Source organism: Copidosoma floridanum, unplaced genomic scaffold, assembly GCF_036245765.1.
Source record: "Copidosoma floridanum isolate Cflo_tuat_1 unplaced genomic scaffold, Cflo_Japanese_pri ptg000013l, whole genome shotgun sequence".
Classification (NCBI taxonomy): domain Eukaryota; kingdom Metazoa; phylum Arthropoda; class Insecta; order Hymenoptera; family Encyrtidae; genus Copidosoma; species Copidosoma floridanum.
In genome coordinates, this window is record NW_028321890.1 from 14854591 (window position 1) to 14879168 (window position 24578).

Sequence of the window (24578 nt, forward strand, 5' to 3'; positions counted from 1 at the left end):
GTAGGTTTACTGACTTGTCAGACAATTAAGAACAAATATTTTATTTTGACGATAATGTGAAAATTTTTTACATAAGATACTTTAATCATGACATATAACAGAAAAAAATTTTTTTTTTTAGTTTTATAATAGCTCCATTCAGCACTTTCTTCAATATTTTTTTTTTGCAAAATTCAGAATTCAAAAATGCTGAGAACCTATTGGTTTATTATATATAGTATTAAAGTGACACATGTAATTAAAGAAGAGCTTTTATCTTTTAATTATACTATTAAAAACACATGTTATTACAGCGGTCGCCCATTTACTTATGATCGCATTATATAACATAATTAAAGCTAACTAAATTTGTATAACAACAAATAGGTATGCAAATACTAAAAACAAGCGACAAAGATAATATGACTTGCTATTAAAATAATTACATTCAATTGAAAAATAGTCCTATTCCTCCAGTCTTGTGATTGTTAATGATCTATTAATGTTAAAATTGAAAGTAATTAAATATGCCAATGCTCATTTATAGGCAATTTCAATTATTTTTCATAAATTTTTTACACATAATTGATCAATAGTTATAATAAATCAATAAACTCTCAAAGAATATATTTAATGGATTTTAAATACGTTAAGCATAAAAAATTCCTACCTTCCCAAACAAAAACCCGTTAATTAATGCCTGAGTTAATCGCAAAAATGTGCTATAATATTTAATCTTCTAACTATAAACAGATATGATGGATGCTAAAAATTTTGAATGTTTAAATGTTCGAACTATCACCTTTTATCTAAGAGTTAGACGCTTACAAGTATTCTTGTTAAGAATATAATGTTTTCGTCCTTGGTAAATAATTTCATAATTATTCTATTTTAAGTAAATAACTTTTTATTATATTTGTAGTAAGTGATAATTGCCACTTGAATCTTAGTCTTATTATATTACATATTTTAGATGCTTATTTAACTTCCTGATACACTTCTTGTAGTAAAAGATTTATTAGTTGCTAGTATATTTAAGAGCGTAAGTTAAACTGCATTATCAGATAATTGATAACATAAGAATTATAGAAGGAAAATAATTATTTTATCACCACGATACGATTCTTAGAGTAATAACTGTTTTTTGAACTTGTTTTCTCTTATACAACATACTTTTAATTCTTAATATGAGTATGAATTTTTTTTTTAACCCTACATATGGTAGTTGACCTAATATTTATTTTAAAAAAAAAAACATTCTATACGATATGCTAAATGTAGAAAATAAAATTTATAACAAATTATTCTTAAAATAGTTATTTCAAATCCTCATAAAATTATTAAAAATTGAAATATTAAGAAAATAGGATATCTTTTTTATCATTCTCATGGTACTATTATAATATTTTTTTTGGTTAAAGCAAGGTGTCAAATACCATGAAAAAAAAGAATATTAACTTTTGAAATTTATAAGTAGAATATACTTATGCCTTTTAAAATTTATTATCGTTTTATCATGATAACGAAAAAACATTTCGGTTTAGCGGTCGCCAATATCCTTACATTTACAATACAAAATAAATTTTCCGAACTTAATTGGCATAAGATAATATAGGTTTTTAAAAATGAAGCAATCGTCAAATTTATTAATGAATTTGTTAATAATATTATTCCATTAAAATTAAAAATGGTCCTAATTATTAAATTTCTCAACTGTTCATAATTTGTTGTTTTCACAGTCATAAAAGATGAAACGATCAATAAAGAAATCTTAAATTTGTTAGATCATTTTGGATCTCCTATTTACAGACATTTTATCAACAATCAAACTTATTCATTGACGAAATTTAACGGTCGCCAATATCATTCGGATTGTCTGGTAAACCGTCTTACACGGCAATTAATAAAAAATGTTTTGCTAGGAAGAAATTATTATAAGATTACCGCAAAACGTAATTTATAACAGAATAAGACTCAATAATATAATTTCTACAATATTAATTATTTGTATCTTTTCCTTGTTAAATTATAGTGTTACTGTACTTAAGCTTGAAATGATTTGACTTATGCCTTCCTTTAAAATAAGCATTTTTAGTCGAGATTACTCAACGTCTCATTATAATTTATTAACAAACTATTAAGTAAATAACTATAAAGATTGGTAATAAACCAACTATAATATAAAATAAAATAAAAATTTATTTCTTATAAAGCAGGTCTATAGAATTATTACAAAGTACATTCTTTTTTTTTTTTTTTTCAACTTAAGTGTAAAAAGATAAACATGACAAGTCTATTGTTCTGTAGATTTTTTTAGTAAAAAAAAATAATTTTTTTTTATTATTTAACTGGTTAACCACATCGTCAAAAAACTATTTTGTTTCAGCGATTGACAATATTCTTATTATTAAATTAAGATCAAATTCAACCAATTTAATTTTTATATAAGATTTTAGGTAGGAAAATAATTTTAATAGTTGTGAGAAATAGCTTAAAACTCGTTACGAAAATTATGGAATTCATGTAAATTAAGTCTATTCTCTTGAATTATATAATTGTAAATATTCTGTTAAATATTATCTTAAAAGTAACTAATGTTGCATGAGAATCATTATTTCATGTAATAATTATTTTAAATCTCACATTAGTACGCGACGAATAAGTAGTTAATATTATTAATAAAAAAAAAAATTTACAAAAGCCTTATGATAATCTTGTTTTTAACTATTTTTAGTGACTTAAGCAAATTGTATATATATACGTCGAGATCTATCAAAAAAGGTAATACTCGTACACTTTTTGATACAACTAAAAAATATAAATTATGCTTATTAGCTTTATTTTTTTAAAAAGCTCTATTTACATCTAGCATTAATATTTATTGCTAGTTAATGCTTCGTTTTAATTTATTATATTCGACAGTAGCATATTAAACACCCTTCCATACTTATAATAGTTTAAAATTTATCGGTCACCAATATCGTTGATAATGGCAGGTTTACTAACTTGTCAGACAATTAAGAACAAATATTTTATTTTGTCGATAATGTAAAAATTTTTTACATAAGATACTTTAAATATGACATTTAACAGAAAAAAATTTTTTTTTTTAGTTTTATAATAGCTCCATCCAGCACTTTATTCAATATTTTTTTTTTGCAAAATTAGGAATTAAAAAATGCTGAAAACCTATTGGTTTAAAATATATAGTATTAAAATGACACAGGTAATTAGGAAAGGGCTTTCATCTTTTAATCATACCATTGAAAATACATGTTATTACAGTGGTCGCCCATTTACTTATGGTTACATTTTATAACATGATTAAAGCTAACTAAATTCGTATAACAACAAATAGGTATGCAAATACTAGAAACAAGTGATAAAGATAATATAACTTGCTATTAAAATTATAACATTCAATTGAAAAATAGTCCTATTTCTTCAGTCTTGTAATTGTTAATGATCTATTAATGTTAAAATTAAAAGTAATTAAATATGCTAATGCTCTTTTATAGGCAATTTCAATTATTTTTCATAAATTTTTTACACATAATTGATCAATAGTTATTATAAATCAACAAACTCTCAAAGAATATATTTAATGGATTTTTAATACGTTACGCATAAAAAATTCCTACCTTCCTAAACAAAAACCCGTTAATTAATGCCTGAGTTAATCGCAAAAATGTGCTATAATATTTAATCTTCTGACTATAAACAGATATGATGGATGCTAAAAATTTTGAATGTTTAAATGTTCGAACTATCACCTTTTATCTAAGAGTTAGACGCTTACAAGTATTCTTGTGAAGAATATAATGTTTGCGTCCTTGGTAAATAATTTTATAATTATTCTATTATAAGTAATTAACTTTTTATTATATTCGTAGTAAGTGATAATTGCCACTTGAATCTTAGTCTTATTATATTACATATTTCAGATGCTTATTTAACTTCCTGACACACTTCTTGTAGTAAAAGATTTATTAGTTGCTAGTATATTTAAGAGCATAAGTTAAACTGCCTTATCAGATAATTGATAACATAAGAATTATAGAAGGAAAATAATTATTTTATCACCACGATACGATTCTTAGAGTAATAACTGTTGTTTGAACTTGTTTTCTCTTATACAACATACTTTTAATTCTTAATATGAGTATGAATTTTTTTTTTAACTCTACATATGGTAGGTGACCTAATATTTATCTTTAAAAAAAAAATTTTTATACGATATGCTAAATGTAGAAAATAAAATAAATAACAAATTATTCTTAAAATATTTTTTTTTTGAAATCCTCATAAAATTATCGAAAATTGAAATATTAAGAAAATAGGATATCTTTTTTATCATTCTCATGGTACTATTATAATATTTTTCTTGGTTATAGCAAGGTGTCAAATACCATGAAAAAAAGAATATTAACTCTTGAAATTTATAAGTAGAATATACTTATGCCTTTTAAAATTTTTTATCGTTTTATCATAATAACGAAAAAACATTCCGGTTTAGCGGTCGCCAATATCCTTACTTTCACAATACAAAATAAATTGTCCGAACTTAATTGGCATAAGATAATATAGGTTTTTAAAAATGAAGCAATCGTCAAATTTATTAATGAATTTGTTAATAATATTATTCCATTAAAATTAAAAATGGTCTCAAATCTTAAGTTTCTCAACTGTTCATAATTTGTTGTTTTCATAGTCATAAAAGATGAAACGATCAATAAAGAAATCTTAAATTTGTTAGATCATTTTGGATCTCACATTTACAGACATTTTATCAACAATCAAACTTATTTATTGACGAAATTTAACGGTCGCCAATATCATTCGGATTGTCTGGTAAACCGTCTTACACGGCAAATAATAAAAAATGTTTTGCTAGGAAGAAATTATTATAAGATTACCGCAAAACGTAATTTATAACACAATAAAACTCAATAATATAATTTCTACAATATTAATAATTTGTATCTTTTTCTTGTTAAATTATAGTGTTACTGTACTTAAGCTTGAAATGATTTGACTCATGCCTTCCTTTAAAATAAGCATTTTTAGTCGAGATTACTCAACGTGTCATTATAATTTATTAACAAACTATTAAGTAAATAACTATATAGATTGGTAATAAACCAACTATAATATAAAATAAAATAAAAATTTATTTCTTATAAAGCAGTCTTATAGAATTATTACAAAGTACATTCTTTTTTTTTTTTTTTTTTCAACTTAAGTGTAAAAAGATAAACATGACAAGTCTATTGTTTTGTAGATTTTTTTAGTAAAAAAAAATTAATTTTTTTTATTATTTAACTGGTTAACCACACCGTCAAATAACAAGGGGGTCACCAGACCCACAGGAAGAACGAAGCTCTGTTAACGTTAGTACTGCATTCATGTTGTTTACTAAAACAAACACTTGATAAACGAATAAAAAAAAAAAATAAAAAAAATATTTTACTACTCACGATGGTTGAACTTCGTGAGAACGTCGTGCATAAATACAGTACTTACGAAGTTCAACCATCGTGAGTAGTAAAATATTTTTTTTATTTTTTTTTTTTTATTCGTTTTTCAAGTGTTTGTTTTAGTAAACAACATGAATGCAGTACTAATGTTAACAGAGCTTCGTTCTTCCTGTGGGTCTGGTGACCCCCTTGTTACCTGAGAAATTGTGTCTATACTCATCTCATGTTTAAAGAACTTCGTTCTTACCGTGGGTCCCATGACCCATTTATCCCCCCTGGTTTGTTGTTTTTTTTTTTAGTTTATTTTGTTTTTTTTTTTAATTTAAGGACGTTCAAGTTTTTTGAAAGTGAATGCGAATATTAAATCTGTGAATCACATAACAAGTTCAATCATTTTGCCTTTACAGATCGCTGATTTGACTCTCATCTGTTGGAGGTGATTGAATAAAAAACATGTAGTAATAAAAGCATAAGAATTTCAGGACTAATCAAATGTAAGAAATCCATCAGCGTCGAAAAAATAAAAAAAAATAAAAAACAAACCAGGGGGTATAAATGGGTCATGGGACCCACGGTAAGAACGAAGTTCTTTAAACATGACATGAGTATAAAAACACAATTTCTCAGGTAACAAGGGGGTCGCCAGACCCGTAGAAAGAACGAAGCTCTATAAACGTTAGTACTGCATTCATGTAGTTCACTAAACAAAAACTTGAAAAACGGATAAAAAATAAAAAATAAAAAAATCGTTCAGTACTCACGATGGTTTAACTTCGTGAGAACGTCGTGCATAAATACAGTACTCACGAAGTTTAACCATCGTGAGTACTGAACTATTTTTTTAATTTTTTTCTTTAATTCGTTTTTCAAGTTTTTGTTTAGTGAACTACATAAATGCAGTACTAACGTTTATAGAGCTTCGTTCTTTCTACGGGTCTGGCGACCCCCTTGTTACCTGAGAAATTGTGTTTTTATACTCATGTCATGTTTAAAGAACTTCGTTCTTACCGTGGGTCCCATGACCCATTTATACCCCCTGGTTTGTTTTTTTTTTTTTTTTGGTGTATTATTTAGAAAACAAATACACATTTTATAAAACAAATTTATAATTGAATGTATTGTCAGTGAATACATTAAAAAGTGGAATGTTATAGTTACAAACCACACAATAAGTACAAGAAACCGAATTTCTATAGTCGGCAGCGCTCGTAGCAGAGTGGGGAAGGTACAGGACTCATATGCAGAAGGTCGAGGGTTCAAATCTCTTTACTGGAAAATGTTTTTTTTTTTTTTTTTTTTTTTTTTTTTTTAGAATTGTAAAAGAAGAAAAAATTCAAAGTGAAAGAAAAATTACTGTGGGGAAATAAAATTGAAATTTGTTAAAAAATTAATTGCTTGGGAGTGTGAGGGGAAATGGTGGGTAATGGTGTGCTGAAGAGTAACACGGCACGGTTGACAGATATACATATATAGTGAGGAGAGGGGAAGTGTGTAGAGAACACTTGGTGAGGGGGGACGGGGTGAGGGGAAAAACTTGAGAGGAAAAGATTTCTGATTCAAAAAAAAAATCTGTCGGTTTTAAAATTCCAGCCCCCCGAGTAACGCGACATAAAGAACTTCGTTCTAAAAACTATTTTGTTTCAGCGATTGACAATATTCTTATTATTAAATTAAGATCAAATTCAACTAATTTAATTTTTATATAAGATTTTAGGTAGGGAAATAATTTTAATAGTCGTGAGAAATAGCTTTTAACTCGTTACGAAAATTATGGAATTCATGTCAATTAAGTCTATTCTCTTGAATTATATAATTGTAAATATTCTGTTAAATTTTATCTTGAAAGTAACTAATGTTGCATGAGAATCATTATTTCATGTAATAATCATTTTAAATCTCACATTAATACGCGACGAATAAGTAGTTAATATTATTAATAAAAAAAAAAATTTACAGAAGCCTCATGATAATCTTGTTTTTAACTAATTTTAGTGACTTAAGCAAATTGTATATATATACGTCGAGATCTATCAAAAAACGTAATACTCGTACACTTTTTGATACAACTAAAAAATATAAATTATGCTTATTAGCTTTATTTTTTAGAAAAGCTCTATTTAAATCTAGCATTAATATTTATTGCTAGTTAATGCTTCGTTTTAATTTATTATATTCGACAGTAGCATATTAAACACCCTTCCATACTTATAATAGTTCAAAATTTATTGGTCGCCAATATCGTTGATAATGGCAGGTTTACTAACTTGTCAGACAATTAAGAACAAATATTTTATTTTGACGATAATGTAAAAATTTTTTACATAAGATACTTTAAATATGACATTTAACAGAAAAAAATTTTTTTTTTTAGTTTTATAATAGCTCCATCCAGCACTTTATTCAATATTTTTTTTTTGCAAAATTAGGAATTCAAAAATAATGAAAACCTATTGGTTTAAAATATATAGTATTAAAATGACACACGTAATTAGGAAAGGGCTTTTATCTTTTAATCATACCATTAAAAATACATGTTATTACAGTGGTCGCCCATTCACTTATGGTTGCATTATATAACATGATTAAAGCTAACTAATTTCGTATAACAACAAATAGGTATGCAAATACTAAAAACAAGTGATAAAGATAATATAACTTGCTATTGAAATTATAACATTCAATTGAAAAATAGTCCTATTTCTTCAGTCTTGTAATTGTTAATGATCTATTAATGTTAAAATTAAAAGTAATTAAATATGCCAATGCTCATTTATAGGCAATTTCAATTATTGCTCATAAATTTTTTAGACATAATTGATCAATAGTTATAATAAATCAATAAACTCTAAAAGAATATATTTAATAGATTTTTAATACGTTACGCATAAAAAATTCCTACCTTTCCAAACAAAAACCCGTTAATTAATGCCTAAGTTAATAGCAAAAATGTGCTATAATATTTAATCTTCTAACTATAAACAGATATGATGGATGCTAAAAATTTTGAATGTTTAAATGTTCAAACTATCACCTTTTATCTAAGTGTTAGACGCTTACAAGTATTCTTGTGAAGAATATAATGTTTGCGTCCTTGGTAAATAATTTCATAATTATTCTATTTTAAGTAAATAACTTTTTATTATATTTGTAGTAAGTGATAATTGCCACTTGAATCTTAGTCTTGTTATATTACATATTTTAGATGCTTATTTAACTTCCTGATACACTTCTTGTAGTAAAAGATTTCTTAGTTGCTAGTATATTTAAGAGCATAAGTTAAACTGCCTTATCAAATAATTGATAACATAAAAATTATAGAAGGAAAATAATTATTTTATCACCACGATACGATTCTAAGAGTAATAACTGTTTTTTTAACTTGTATTCTCTTATACAACATACTTTTAATTCTTAATATAAATATGAATTTTTTTTTTAACTCTACATATGGTAGTTGACCCAATATTTATCTTTTAAATAAAAAATTTTTATACGATATGCTAAATGTAGAAAATAAAATAAATAACAAATTATTCTTAAAATAGTTATTTCAAATCCTCATAAAATTGTCGAAAATTGAAATATTAAGAAAATAGGATATCTTTTTTATCATTCTCATGGTACTATTATAATATTTTTCTTGCTTATAGCAAGGTGTTAAATACCATGAAAAAAAGAATATTAACTTTTAAAATTTATAAGTAGAATATACTTATGCCTTTTGAAATTTTTAATCGTTTTATTATGATAACGAAAAAACATTTCGGTTTAGCGGTCGCCAATATCCTTACTTTCACAATACAAAATAAATTGTCCGAACTTAATTGGCATAAGATAATATAGGTTTTTAAAAATGAAGCAATCGTCAAATTTATTAATGAATTTGTCAATAATATTATTCCATTAAAATTAAAAATGGTCTCAAATCTTAAGTTTCTCAACTGTTCATAATTTGTTGTTTTCATAGTCATAAAAGATGAAACGATCAATAAAGAAATCTTAAATTTGTTAGATCATTTTAGATCTCACATGTACGACATTTTATCAACAATCAAACTTATTTATTGACGAAATTTTACGGTCGCGAATATCATTCGGATTGTCTGGTAAACCGTCTTACACGGCAATTAATGAAAAATGTTTTGCTAGGAAGAAATCATTATAAGATTACCGCGAATCGTAATTTAGAACAGATAAAAACTCAATAATATAATTTCTACAATATCAATAATTTGTATCTTTTCCTTGTTAAATTATAGTGTTACTGTACTTAAGCTTAAAATGATTTGACTTATGCCTTCCTTTAAAATAAGCATTTTTAGTCGAGATTACTCAACGTCTCATTATAATTTATTAACAAACTATTAAGTATATAACTATATAGATTGGTAATGAACCAACTATAATATAAAATAAAAAAAAAATTTATTTCTTATAAAGCAGTCTTATGGAATTATTACAAAGTACATTCTTTTTTTTTTTTTTTTTCAACCTAAGTGTAAAAAGATAAACATGACAAGTCTATTGTTTTGTAGATTTTTCTAGTAAAAAAAAAATAAATTTTTTTTTTATTTAACTGGTTAACCACACCATCGAAAAACTATTTTGTTTCAGCGATTGACAATATTCTTATTATTAAATTAAGATCAAATTCAACCAATTTAATGTTTATATAAGATTTTAGGTAGGGAAATAATTTTAATAGTCATGAGAAATAGCTTAAAACTCGTTACGAAAATTATGGAATTCATGTGAATTAAGTCTATTCTCTTGAATTATATAATTGTAAATATTCTGTTAAATTTTTTCTTGAAAGTAACTAATGTTGCATGAGAATCATTATTTCATGTTATAATCATTTTAAATCTCACATCAATACGCGACGAATAAGTAGTTAATGTTATTAATAAAAAAAAAAATTTACAAAAGCCTCATGATAATCTTGTTTTTAACTAATTTTAGTGACTTAACCAAATTGTATATATATACGTCAAGATCTATCGAAAAACGTAACACTCGTACACTTTTTGATACAACTAAAAAATATAAATTATGCTTATTAGCTTTATTTTTTTAAAAAGCTTTATTTACATCTAGCATTAAAATTTATTGCTAGTTAATGCTTCGTTTGAATTAATTATATTCGACAGTAGCATATTAAACACCCTTCCATACTCATAATAGTTTAAAATTTATCGGTCGCCAATATCGTTGATAATGGCAGGTTTACTAACTTGTCAGACAATTAAGAACAAATATTTTATTTTGACGATAATGTAAAAATGTTTTACATAAGATACTTTAAATATGACATTTAACAGAAAAAAATTTTTTTTTTTAGTTTTATAATAGCTCCATCCAGCACTTTATTCAATATTTTTTTTTTGCAAAATTAGGAATTCAAAAATGCTGAAAACCTATTGGTTTAAAATATATAGTATTAAAACGACACACGTAATTAGGAAAGGGCTTTCATCTTTTAATCATACCATTAAAAATACATGTTATTACAGTGGTCGCTAATTCACTTATGGTTGCATTATATAACATGATTAAAGCTAACTAATTTCGTATAACAACAAATAGGTATGCAAATACTAAAAACAAGTGATAAAGATAATATAACTTGCTATTGAAATTATAACATTCAATTGAAAAATAGTCCTATTTCTTCAGTCTTGTCATTGTTAATGATCTATTAATGTTAAAATTAAAAGTAATTAAATATGCCAATGCTCATTTATAGGCAATTTCAATTATTTCTCATAAATTTTTTAGTTATAATTGATCAATAGTTATAATAAATCAATAAACTCTAAAAGAATATATTTAATAGATTTTTAATACGTTACGCATAAAAAATTCCTACCTTTCCAAACAAAAACCCGTTAATTAATGCCTGAGTTAATAGCAAAAATGTGCTATAATATTTAATCTTCTAACTATAAACAGATATGACGGATGCTAAAAATTTTGAATATTTAAATGTTCGAACTATCACCTTTTATCTAAGTGTTAGACGCTTACAAGTATTCTTGTGAAGAATATAATGTTTGCGTCCTTGGTAAATAATTTCATAATTATTCTATTTTAAGTAAATAACTTTTTATTATATTTGTAGTAAGTGATAATTGCCACTTGAATCTTAGACTTGTTATATTACATATTTTAGATGCTTATTTAACTTCCTGATACACTTCTTGTAGTAAAAGATTTATTAGTTGCTAGTATATTAAGAGCATAAGTTAAACTGCCTTATCAAATAATTGATAACATAAAAATAATAGAAGGAAAATAATTATTTTATCACCACGATACGATTCTAAGAGTAATAACTGTTTTTTGAACTTGTATTCTCTTATACAACATACTTTTAATTCTTAATATAAGTATGAATTTTTTTTTTAACTCTACATATGGTAGTTGACCCAATATTTATCTTTTAAATAAAAAATTTTTATACGATATGCTAAATGTAGAAAATAAAATAAATAACAAATTATTCTTAAAATAGTTATTTCAAATCCTCATAAAATTGTCGAAAATTGAAATATTAAGAAAATAGGATATCTTTTTTATCATTCTCATGGTACTATTATAATATTTTTCTTGCTTATAGCAAGGTGTTAAATACCATGAAAAAAAGAATATTAACTTTTGAAATTTATAAGTAGAATATACTTATGCCTTTTAAAATTTTTTATCGTTTTATCATGATAACAAAAAAACATTTTGGTTTAGCGGTCGCCAATATACTTACTTTCACAATACAAAATAAATTGTCCGAACTTAATTGGCATAGGATAATATAGGTTTTTAAAAATAAAGCAATCGTCAAATTTATTAATGAATTTGTTAATAATATTATTCCATTAAAATTAAAAATGGTCTCAAAACTTAAGTTTCTCAACTGTTCATAATTTGTTGTTTTCATAGTCATAAAAGATGAAACGATCAATAAAGAAATCTTAAATTTGTTAAATCATTTTGGATCTCACATGTACAGACATTTGATCAACAATCAAACTTATTTATTGACGAAATTTTACTGTCGCTAATATCATTCGGATTGTCTGGTAAACCGTCTTATAGGCAATTAATGAAAAATGTTTTGCTAGGAAGAAATCATTATAAGATTACCGCGAATCGTAATTTAGAACAGAATAAAACTCAATAATATAATTTCTACAATATAAATATATTGTATCTTTTCCTTGTTAAATTATAGTGTTACTGTACTTAAGCTTGAAATGATTTGACTTATGCCTTCCTTTAAAATAAGCATTTTTAGTCGAGATTACTCAACGTCTCATTATAATTTATTAAAAAACTATTAAGTATATAACTATATAGATTGGTAATGAATTAACTATAATATAAAATAAAAAAAAAATTTATTTCTTATAAAGCAGTCTTATGGAATTATTACAAAGTACATTCTTTTTTTTTTTTTTTTCAACCTAAGTGTAAAAAGATAAACATGACAAGTCTATTGTTTTGTAGATTTTTCTAGTAAAAAAAAAATAAATTTTTTTTTTATTTAACTGGTTAACCACACCATCAAAAAACTATTTTGTTTCAGCGATTGACAATATTCTTATTATTAAATTAAGATCAAATTCAACCAATTTAATTTTTATATAAGATTTTAGGTAGGGAAATAATTTTAATAGTCATGAGAAATAGCTTAAAACTCGTTACGAAAATTATGGAATTCATGTGAATTAAGTCTATTCTCTTGAATTATATAATTGTAAATATTCTGTTAAATTTTATCTTGAAAGTAACTAATGTTGCATGAGAATCATTATTTCATGTTATAATTATTTTAAATCTCACATCAATACGCGACGAATAAGTAGTTAATATTATTAATAAAAAAAAAAATTTACAAAAGCCTCATGATAATCTTGTTTTTAACTTATTTTAGTGACTTAACCAAATTGTATATATATATACGTCAAGATCTATCGTTAAAAAATCTTCAAAACATTCTTGTTACACAGAGACCCTTAAAAGAACGGACCTAAATTTATATCAATCTCCAAAAGGATTAAGAAGAATTTGAAGATAATCTTCAAAAGAGCGATATTATACGTTTGACTTTTGAGGATCATCCTCAAAATACCGAAAAATCTCTAAAATGCGGGTTGAGTACAGAGAAAAATCTTCAAAATACTGTTGGAGTATATATATATATATATATATATATATATATATACACTAATGTACTAATAATGGTTATTCAAAAAATGTATACTTATAAAATATATAGATTTTTAATACGAATTTTGGCTGTTACTAACTTGAAATATTAAATGAATGCTTTAAGAACTGATGCGGAACTCAATTTCACAACCGTATAGTGCACAGTTTACGAACTCATTAGTCCGGGAGCCAGGGTACTTTTCGTAGCCGATGGAGGTCCATGGTTGCACCAAAGTTTTTTTTATGTATTTTGATGCGCTGAATCCGATTTTCGAAGGTGCTTGGCTGTAAAGTTGGCCGATTAATTGTTATAAACATTTTTTATAAACAAATAAGAAATTTTCATTTTTTTGACATAAAAAAATTTTTTTTAGATTCTTTGGCCAATTTTAAGACAAAAAGAATTCTTGTCATTTTTTCGTAAAACCTTTCGTTTACGAGTAAAAAATTCACGAAGTTTCGAAAAACAGGGTTTTTCACGAAATTCGACCATACGTTGCACATTCATTAATGCATATTTTTTAATCCAACACGGCTTAAAACTTTCGTATAATATAGTACTACAATAATATGGAATGAGCAATATGTATGATTTGAATTGGATTTTTATCTAGCAATGCCTCATCGTTAGGTCTATTGCGCGCTTACGCGGTAAGTATGTACTGGAGACCACGCATGAGAGTTCATTATGTTTATTTATAAAGAGCTGCATTTCAACTTTCTTCCGATATTCTACTGTAAAAAGGAAAAAGGGTAAGTAGTAAAACAAGTTTATGCAATGCAAATGATAAACTGAGACTAAGAATTCAGTTAATTTAAGTTAATATGTCACCTAAATGCTTCATGTTGTAAAATGTACAAATTGTAGATAACGCAAATATTTGGGTTATTGGGAATTATTTATGCATTTATTAGATTCTTGTTGCTAAAAACATGATAGATAAATAAAAAAAATTTTTTTTCAAAAATAAAAAAAAATTTTTGTTTAAACAAATTGCTTAACAATATGCTACCTAACAATTTTTATGATGTGCATCCTTAGACATTTAAATAAGGAGTGAAAATATCGGAAGAAAGTTTAAATGCAGCTCTTTATAAATAAACATAATGAACTCTCATGCGTGGTCTCCAGTACATACTTACCGCGTAAGCGCGCAATAGACCTAACGATGAGGCATTGCTAGATAAAAATCCAATTCAAATCATACATTGCTCATTCCATATTATTGTAGTACTATATTATACGAAAGTTTTAAGCCGTGTTGGATTAAAAAATATGCATTAATGAATGTGCAACGTATGGTCGAATTTCGTGAAAAACCCTGTTTTTCGAAACTTCGTGAATTTTTTACTCGTAAGCGAAAGGTTTTACGAAAAAATGACAAGAATTCTTTTTGTCTTAAAATTGGCCAAAGAATCTAAAACAAATTTTTTTATGTCAAAAAAATGAAAATTTCTTATTTGTTTGTAAAAAATGTTTATAACAATTAATCGGCCAACTTTACAGCAAAGCACCTTCGAAAATCGGATTCAGCGCATCAAAATACATAAAAAAAACTTTGGTGCAACCATGGACCTCCATCGGCTACGAAAAGTACCCGGGCTCCCGGACTACATTATGAATGCGTTAAAATAAGATTTGGACGTTGTAAAGAATTCAATAAGAACAATTATAGAGCTTACTAAATCCAATACGTGTTCTTACTGAATACACTTTGACGAATTCAATAAGAATGCTTGACTGTGAATACTTAACGTACTTATTCCGAACTAGCGTGCCTTCTGGGTATAAATTTATCATCATTATTCTAATTTTTAAATATGGTTCTTAGTTGTTAAAATACTTTATTTTATAAAAAGTATATTTATAAGACCAAAATGTACATAATTATGAAACGTTGTACCTATTGTTTCATATTATGTCCCTATTTATGAAAAATTTTAAAAAACGTAAATTGATAATAATGTTTCAAGACAAATAAAGCTTTTTCACTTGCATAACACTATTTTGTTTAACCAAAATAATTATATCGTTTATTTGTTTACTAGAAATATAAAAATTCTTGGTTGAAGTTTGTGCCATAATACGTACAGTTCAAAAGATAGGTTATGTACGACTTTGTCCCTATTTACGGAACTATCTTTAAAATTGGTCATTTATTGTATGTAAAATGAAATTTTTCTTGTGAATTCATAAAGATGCGTAAAATATGCAACTACCACAAATTTTTTATCAGATTAGTTGTATAACAAATACATGAATTTTTATGTTCCATGAATAGGGACATTTACCTTACACCTGTATTTTACAATAATTTATATCTGTATATATAAGTACAGTACATAAATTAAGGTATCGTCACCGATCCACTGGACAATTCGTAATAGGTATGGTGTGAAAAGAAATTTGGTTACGCCGTCAAGAGGGTGGTTTTTACTTTTTTGCATTTTTGCTGAACTCCGGTTAACGACGAATGCTGTTTTCACTGGATTCTAGGGATTTTCTGGTTTAGTAAAATTTTAGGGTCACCCAATGACCGGGTATTGGTCAAATTACCAAAAAAACGCGAAAATTTGAAATAATGAACGCGATGGTTTATCTGGGACCGTACCATGTAACTATTTTTCTGTACATTGGCCTATGTTATAACACTGGCCCCCGAAGCGAAAAAAAGTTATATGGTACGGCCACAGATCTAGATAACGTTCAGAATGGTAATTAACTTTGGTTTTTTATTTTTTTAAAGCAAACCTTTTTTTAACCTCGTTTTAACTGAAACACTGTATGACTGTATGGAATGATAATTTTCACCAAGTTCATTATCCAATCAATGTTTACCGATTCGTTCAAAATCACATTTTTTTACTTCCAAACGTTAATTTTTAACCGCAACCATTAAAAACTTACTTTCGTATTTCGTTATAGGAGCAGAATATTTTATTATTTGGAGATCAATGTCATCAACAGGGAATGTAACAATGTATTCTATAAAAGTGAATTTGAAAAAAAGTTTACTTAATAAGTAGCAATCAATATTGGTAAATATGGATTTTATTAAAATTTAAAAGGTATTACAATAAAGTATTTCTGTGAATAGTAACTATTGAGAGAGATTTATTTATACAATTTAAATTGTGAACAAGTTGGAAAAAAAAGAAAAATTAATTTTTATTTTTTCCATTGTTTTATATCACAGTATCAATATAATTCAATGTTAAAGCTACATATTAATATTGTAATTTTTAAAGTATGTTACATAAAAAGTTTAAAAAAAAAAGAAGATTTTTCTGTTGTACTTCAATCCAACTCTTGTATATTGATGATTGCAGATGTGGGTATGTTGACGATTGTAGATGTTTGACACCCCAACTGGAGACTGAAATAAAATCTTGAGATGCTGGCAATTGCAAGTTTATTAAAAAAGTAGTTACGTCGAGTCGTTATCATTCAAATTATGCAATTGGTAGATACAACTAAATCAAAGAACTAATAAAATCGTGAAACTATTAAATTTTTTATATAAACAATGTTATACAATCAAAACGTATTCAGGGGTATGGAAAATAAACGACTTGCGATGTATTATAAACAGTGATTATTTATTAGACGTATTTATAAGATATTATCGGTTTCATACTTTAGTTCTACATGAAAAAAAAGCTATTGAAATTTTTTTTTGGTACTTATAAGCTTGTAAAGCTTATAAAAAGAAAAAAAAAAAAAAAAAAAAACGAAGTAAATGAAAATTGTGTGAAGGCTATGCTTATAGAGAGAAGTCTTTTGAATATATTGTACTTCCTGAACCAGAGCAGTACAATTTACAATGAATCCATCGTGTTGAGAGTACGTAAAAAATTATTGACCATTCCGATCAAGAAGCTTCGGCTGATCCTTTCTTCAATACACATATTGAAATACAATTTCAAGTTGTTACTTTGCTGGATCACTAGAAATAGAATAAACAAAAGAAAAAAAAAAAAAAAGTATAAACTCTTATGTAGAAAATTGTCTTAAAATTATGCAGAGATGAACAACGCGCTCGCAATATGAAGACAGCAGTTATTTACATGAAAACTTTTTCCATAGACCGCACGTTTTTCGAAACAATCATCGTTGGGGTTGATTAGATACACTAGAACAGCTGAAAATTTACTAGTCAGCTCAAAACAAAATGAGAAAGATTTCTCTCGTCGTGACTTTGAACGAAACCAACGTACGATTGTTAAAACGAGCTTCAACGGAAAAAGTATCGAATCTTAACGCTTAAAAGTTCGGCCTGAATTGACCGATCCTACCCCCGCGGAATGGGGTTCTCTTTGTTGATGGCTGATTGCGCAAGGCCGCTGCTATACCCGCACTGCCCTTAGCATTGTTGTACTGTGCTCCGCTGTTCATCCTTTGCCACGAGTCCCGGTCGAACACGCGTTCCTCAATGATTTCCAAATCGTCGCCGTCGTCCATGATGGGCGGTGGACTGTCCCTGCCTCGAGGTATCGGCTCGTTCCTGTCCATCTCCATTGAGTCTCGGTTGAAAGAGTTATCGAATCTGTTGCGCAGATCGTAGTCATCCAAAGGTTCCCTGCGTGCACCAAAGTCGCTGATGGGTCCGCCACGGCTGCCCATGTCCATTAAACTGCTTATCGGTGGCCTGCCCCCATCACCCCGTAGTTCCATCATGAGCTCGTGCTCTCTGGGCATGTTCATGCCTCGCATTTCCATCTCGCGTCCTCTCATCTCGCGCTCTCTTAACTCACGTTCCATCATCTCGCGCTCCCTTATCTCCATCTCCCTACCCCTATGGTCCATCATGCCCCGGTCCATTATACGATCGCGCGCGTCCATCATCCTACCGGAACACTCAACACCTGGTCGGTCGCGCATCATGTCCATACCCCGCATGTCCATAACTGGACTGCTGACGGGTCCTCCGTGCATGTGATCCTTCACGGATTGTCGTGGAGGCGAGAAGTCTCTGTTCCAGGGATTGGCTCGGTTCGAATTGTTGCTCAAGCTCCAGCGCAAATCTTCACTGTCGCGTATCGGTGGCTTGCCGACGTTCTGATCTCGCATGTTCCAGTCGTGTCGGTTGCCGCTGCGCTCGTCAAAGCTACGTCTGTCCTCGAAATTGTTGGTCCGCTCGTCGAAATCGCCAACGACGTTTGGACCACGGCGATCGTCGACCAACGGTACGAGCTCGTCGGGTCCGAGTTGCATGCCAAAGTCAATCATGGTTAACTCTTCGGTCTGCACCGCTTTCACCTCCCTCGTTGTCTCTTCCGTTTGGCAGATTTTCTGCAGTGTAATCACGCGCTTGCTGCCTGCAATCTTGATGTCGCTCGTTCCCTGGGTCATTTGGTTGAATTCCTCCTCCCAGTGGATCTCGGTGCGGCCTTTGCGCAGCAGCACAGAGTTCGACGACGGCAGATCCTTGGCGTCCTTGGCTACGAGCTTCTTGTTCGGATCGAAGAAAAAGCGCCCCTTCATGTTGAGCCTCGGATCCTCAGTTGGTAGACTGCGCAGAGCTCGCTCGCATTGACGTATCACCTCGGGCTTGAATCCTATCGTCGACAGATTAAGATTGTTACGTTTGACAAGCACCGGGATCGTTTTTATTTATTTATTTTTTTTTTTGGAGGGTCAGTCACGCTAGAAGATAAAATCTATAAGTCATGCGCATGAAATTTTAATACTACTCACCTTTGAATGACGCCGTTGAACTGGATACATCTAAAGTGGAAGAAAACAAATAAATCATCAAGTCAACTTCTTTTTTTTTTTTTTTTTTCATTCTCAAGGCTACTTAGAGACTAATAGTTTCATGCATTGTACACAACTTTTTTTTTCTCTCTATACAATTACAAGTTTTGTCGCACGCAATGACTTGTGAACAAAATTATACAAAACAATCATTAATTTCGCTTTTGATAGTGCTAGAAGTCTGAGTGGTAGACAGAAATGTGAAATATCCACACCTTTGGCCGTTGTAGTTGAAACCGACGCTTCCAAGAGGCTGGACAAGCTGGTCTTTTCATTTGGCTAAAAATACAAAGAATGCTCTCATGTAATGGAATGGGATCCATAATGGCGTACTTATATACCTATTATTGTGATTGGTGACAAAAAAAATGATTACATCGACGTGATACTAGTACATACAGGTCGCAAGGCTTAGCGAGTAAACGGCCTCGACAACCTCTGACAATAGAATTGAACAAGTCAAGTTTCACACAATTAGACATAAACAACAAACATTGGTAAAGCATTATTACTTTGAAGTCTGATATGATGGGCGGCTCGGGTGTCCTAATGCGTTCTTCGAGCTTGTGCATGGGTGATTCTCGTAAATCAGGCGAGTACATTGGTCCAGGTACCGGTCCTGCTCCCATAGGCTGCTGCACCGGGACTCCGGGATACATGGGTGCTCCGGGCGCAGGAACTGGCTGCGGTGACATGGGCTGCGGCGGCATTGGCGCTCCCATCGGTAGCCCAGCTGGATTGTACATTATCGGGCCAGAGCCGTAATCCGGAGCTGGCAGGCCTCTGTTGAGCGGGTCGAAGCCCATGACGGGATCGAAGTTGCCAAAAGGCGGTGGACCCTCGGGTCCGGGGTGCATCATGGGCCCGGTGGCTAGAATCTGCGCACCCATGTCCATGGCGGTCATACCTAGCGGTACCGGCAGGGGCATCATACCCGGGGGAGGCCCACCACCCGACATCATGCGCGGGTCAAGAGGAACAACCGGTGGCATGTACGGATTTGGCGGCGGCCCACCCCCCGGACCCAAGGGCATATCGGGACCTGGCCTAAGCGTGTCAGCGCTGAACTGACGAGCGAGCTCGTTGATAAACGGCGAACGACGCCGCGGTCGCGTGGGTGATCGGCTGCGGGTCGGTGTGCGTCGACGGCGTTCGTACGAGCGGCTTCGCCTGCGCCGATCGAAACTGCGACTTCGACGACGATCGTAACTCCTGCTCCGGCGTCCGCGATCCATGCTCCGGCTGCGATGACGCTCGCGGGAGCGGCTCCTATCTCGATCGATTACGTTCCTCCTATATAGTGACATCAAATCAGACCGTCACCTCCGTGCACCTGAATATTTCATTTCCTCGCGATTGCAAGTTCTTTTTTTTTTCGCACTTATCATATACGGACTACAACTGCTCAAAAGTTTCAAAATAATACTGACTTGGCTGTTGCATCGGCGAGTGCAACGATGCTTGTTTAATTTTTTATCATCACAATCTCCGAAAGACTTGTGTACTACGGTTTGGACATTAATCTGTTAATGCCAAAGTAACTGACAAATTAGCGCAACTTGAAACACGAGACACGACACTGCGGTAGAAAAAAACGACACCAAACATACAGAAAATCACCGACACTCGATACTACTACCTAAGTTACCTGGCTATTTTGACTCTTTAATTTTGAGTATCTTTATCAAGTGTGATTTATAATTGATTTTTTTTTTCTTTTTCCACGTTATTCGACTCAAATTTCCATAATTCTAAAAATTTCGAAACGAAAAGTGTGTTCAAACATTTGGGTGTTTTGGCTCGAATTAGAAAACCTGATACCCAATTTTCAAAATCGTGTAAAACCAAATTAATTTAGCGACGTCTGAAACTACGGCTCGTCTACAGCGTAACATCGAGTGAAAATGCACGCTAAACAGAGTAAACGCTGACCCATGCATGCAAGCAATCATTGAGCGATACTTAACAAAGAGGCCTGCAAACATCTCACAAAAATAATGAATCATTGCATAATCATGTAAGCCCGAAATTGATGATCGCCTTGCACTTAGCGGTTCTCTTGTATAGTTTTTCATAAAAAGATAACCATGGAAAACATAAACAGGAGAGACCGTCAAAACGAGCAACAATTCGAGCCTGAAGCTTCTGAACAGCATAAAATGAAGGTACAATAATCTGTTACCGTTCGCGCAAGCGTCTCCTGGAGAACTCCCTTCTCTCGGCGCTTCCATCCTTGTCCCTGCTGCGCTTACGCGTGAAGAACTCGAACGATGGAGAACCTTTTCTGCGCCTATCGGGACTCGGACTCTTGCGCTTTGGCGAAAATCTGATTGGGCTCTTGCGTCGAGGGCTCTTGCGTGGGCCCAATCGACTGTGCACTGGACTGCGTTTGCGGTTATCCCGGCTACGCATACGCTCGGGCTCTTCATCGTTTTTCTGCTGGCTCTTGTCCGCGATGATCTGAATGGCCTCCTCTTCTGTACCAGGTGGAACCACGTCGTTCGAGTCGAGTAGAGTCTTGATTGCCTTCTCCTTCTCTGCCAAGGCCTTGGTATCGTTGTCCTTTTTAGTGCGGGCCTTGTCCTGCTCGATGTCTTTGTTGCTTTTGCTTGGGTCACGACGAACCTGGTCTCGCCGGCTTATCCGTTCCTGACGGCCACGGTCACGATCACGGTCGCGATCTCGATCACGGTCTCGCTCCTTGTCCCTATAAATAAGCTCAGCTTGTTATTTTAAAATTGCCATCATAGGTACTACAATTACATGCAACAATGTACAACAACGCGTTTCAACGATCAACTGCTTCATGTACAACTGAAACAGTCTCTTGAAGGATATTTGAGGGTAATAATACATTTGTACCATCTAATTACTTTTTGCAGCTTAATGGTAAGTTACGTTTCTAGTATTAACTTTTTCTATGCGATGAAACGTAATTAAATAACAATACATTGAGTTTATACCTTACATAATAACCACTCAACAGTTGGTAAGGGATATCTCATAAGTTTTCTGTTTTTCTGAAGCAGCTGTGCTTGTCAAAATATACATGTCATGTTTGACAAAAATCCAGTTTTACACAAAAAAAAAACAAGTATAAAACGATTTTTAATTAAAAAGGTATAAATAATATGGAAATTACACCATTGCACTAAGGGATACTCTAAGGGCAGTGCACAAGGATGTAATTTTTTTTCATTCAAGTTTTCATCACCTCCTCATACATAAATAGATTTAAAATTGACAACACTTCCTTACGTAATTTCACAATTAGGTCATTTTTAATGCACACCATGTACATTGGTATAAATCATGCCTATTTTCCTGTGCTCGAGTATTTCATCACAGTGCCCTCACTAATTTAAGACCCAAATAAAAACAACAAGCTAAGGGGTTTTAATGACCAATTCAGTTGAGTTAACAAGACGTCAAATTCTAATTTTAAAGGATGTACCTGCACTAATCAAGACAACTTGTGCTCTCAGATTTTACGTTACACAACAATGAGAGCCACATAGAAGTACAGAGAGAAGAGACGTGAGGTATCGAGATTATCAAGACAAATCCCCCAGGCCTCTTGCGTGGAAATTATACCTGGAGTTCCTCTTCTCGCGGCCGCGCATGCGATCCCAACTTCGGCGCCGGGGCCTGTCCTTCTCCTCCTCGTCGTCGATCAGCGCCTCAAGGTCATCCTCGTTGTTCTGAAGCTCGATCTCGGCCTCGCCTCTATCGTTAACTTGATCGTCGTCTGCCGCCGGTAACGTGTTGCCGTTTTCCCTGTTGACGCCCGTCATCTTTGACAGTGGGAAATTACAGCTCAAGGAAGCTCACCTCGTGGCTTGGCTTAGTAGATCATCAGAGATAATATATGTATATATAATACGTGTATCGACGCAACGAGTGCATGAGTGAGGGAGCCGCACCGCACACTGTATAGTTGTAGTGCTGTGCAGTAGGGAATATAATTAAGTAAATCTATACGTATACAATTCACAAAATGTATCCGGATGATGGTGCACACAAATAAGACTTTTGTCTTGTGATGCGAGAGTGTGTATGTATATGATGTAAGGTTGCTTAATTATTAGTCGTTGGGAAGGTAATTTATAATTGGAGTAAGGGAAAATGCCATATACCTATACAGACTGTACAGAGATCGCCAAACGCGCACTATAACGTCAATACTTTATTTAATAATCACATATCCTTCCCTGTGAGACACTGAGACCCACTTTCTCTCTCTAATCGACGAACTTGCATCGGCGGTACGGAATACTAATGCGAAAGGGGAACCGAATGTGTTTCCTGAATTGTCCCCGAGACCGGGTGCGTTGGAAACTTGCAAACCTTGCAAGTCGAAAACGGAAAATGTAACAAAAACGCAATCCTTCGAAATATGAGAAGAAAAAAAGAGAGACGCGTTTCTACTTGCTTCCTATCTGCAGAACTTTAATTCGCCATGTTTGTTTTGTATATAACACGAGGGGGGGAGGGGGGGGAAGAGAAAAAAATGTAAGGGCGTTCGATTATCAATTGTGCCATTGCTCAATAAGGTCCGTTCGGTGAGTTCAGTCGTTGTGCTTGTTCCGTTCGCTTTTAGTTAAGTTAAGGAGTTTTCGTATATATACGACAATCTAATTAAATACAATTTTCATTTATAAAAATAAGCCAAATAGGGAAAATTAGTTTACAACGTTTAAAAAAAGTTCCAACTCGAAGTCATTCGATCCGTTGTTTTTAAACATAGGTTTCGTGGAATATCGCATTTTTTGTGAAATGACCCATGTATAGATAGATTAAAGTTCCAATTTATTATAATTCATATTTTAATGGTTTATCATCAGTTTTTGGCACTTACCAGAAAAATTTTTAGTTTATTTATTCGTTTTGCTAAAAAATTAATCCATTGACGCGATAAATTTTTCAATTTACTTTTTACACAAAAATTTTTCCAACAAATATAAGTAAAACTTTTTGCTCTAAAAACAGCAGCAAATAACTTTTAATTTTCTTTCATATTGTACTATATTATGAAGTAGGTATATGATTTCTTAAAATTGTTGCGTGCTAGTCCACAATGCTGTCACGATTTTAGTTTATTTGTGTTTTTTTTCATCCTGTCTTGAAAAGTGTTCAAAACATAAAAAAAGTAGTTA

General features: G+C 31.0%; 1 protein-coding gene across 2 annotated transcripts; it reads right to left on the reverse strand.

Moving 5' to 3' along the window:
- Positions 1–17226: 17226 nt before the first annotated feature.
- Positions 17227–23889, reverse strand: LOC106637986 (uncharacterized). 2 transcript variants are annotated; one of them, XM_014350985.2, is made up of 7 exons: positions 23559–23889; positions 23017–23265; positions 21605–22129; positions 19935–20715; positions 19638–19701; positions 19363–19392; positions 17227–19223 (listed from the first exon to the last, which is right to left on the reverse strand). In XM_014350985.2, exons 2-7 carry the CDS (start codon positions 23214–23216, stop codon positions 17929–17931), a joined length of 2895 nt encoding a protein of 964 aa, XP_014206471.2. In that variant the 5' UTR covers positions 23217–23265; positions 23559–23889; the 3' UTR covers positions 17227–17928. The 2 variants fall into 2 exon arrangements, with proteins under 2 accessions (XP_014206471.2, XP_014206470.2); XM_014350984.3 differs by having other exon boundaries at positions 23017–23889.
- Positions 23890–24578: the final 689 nt, after the last annotated feature.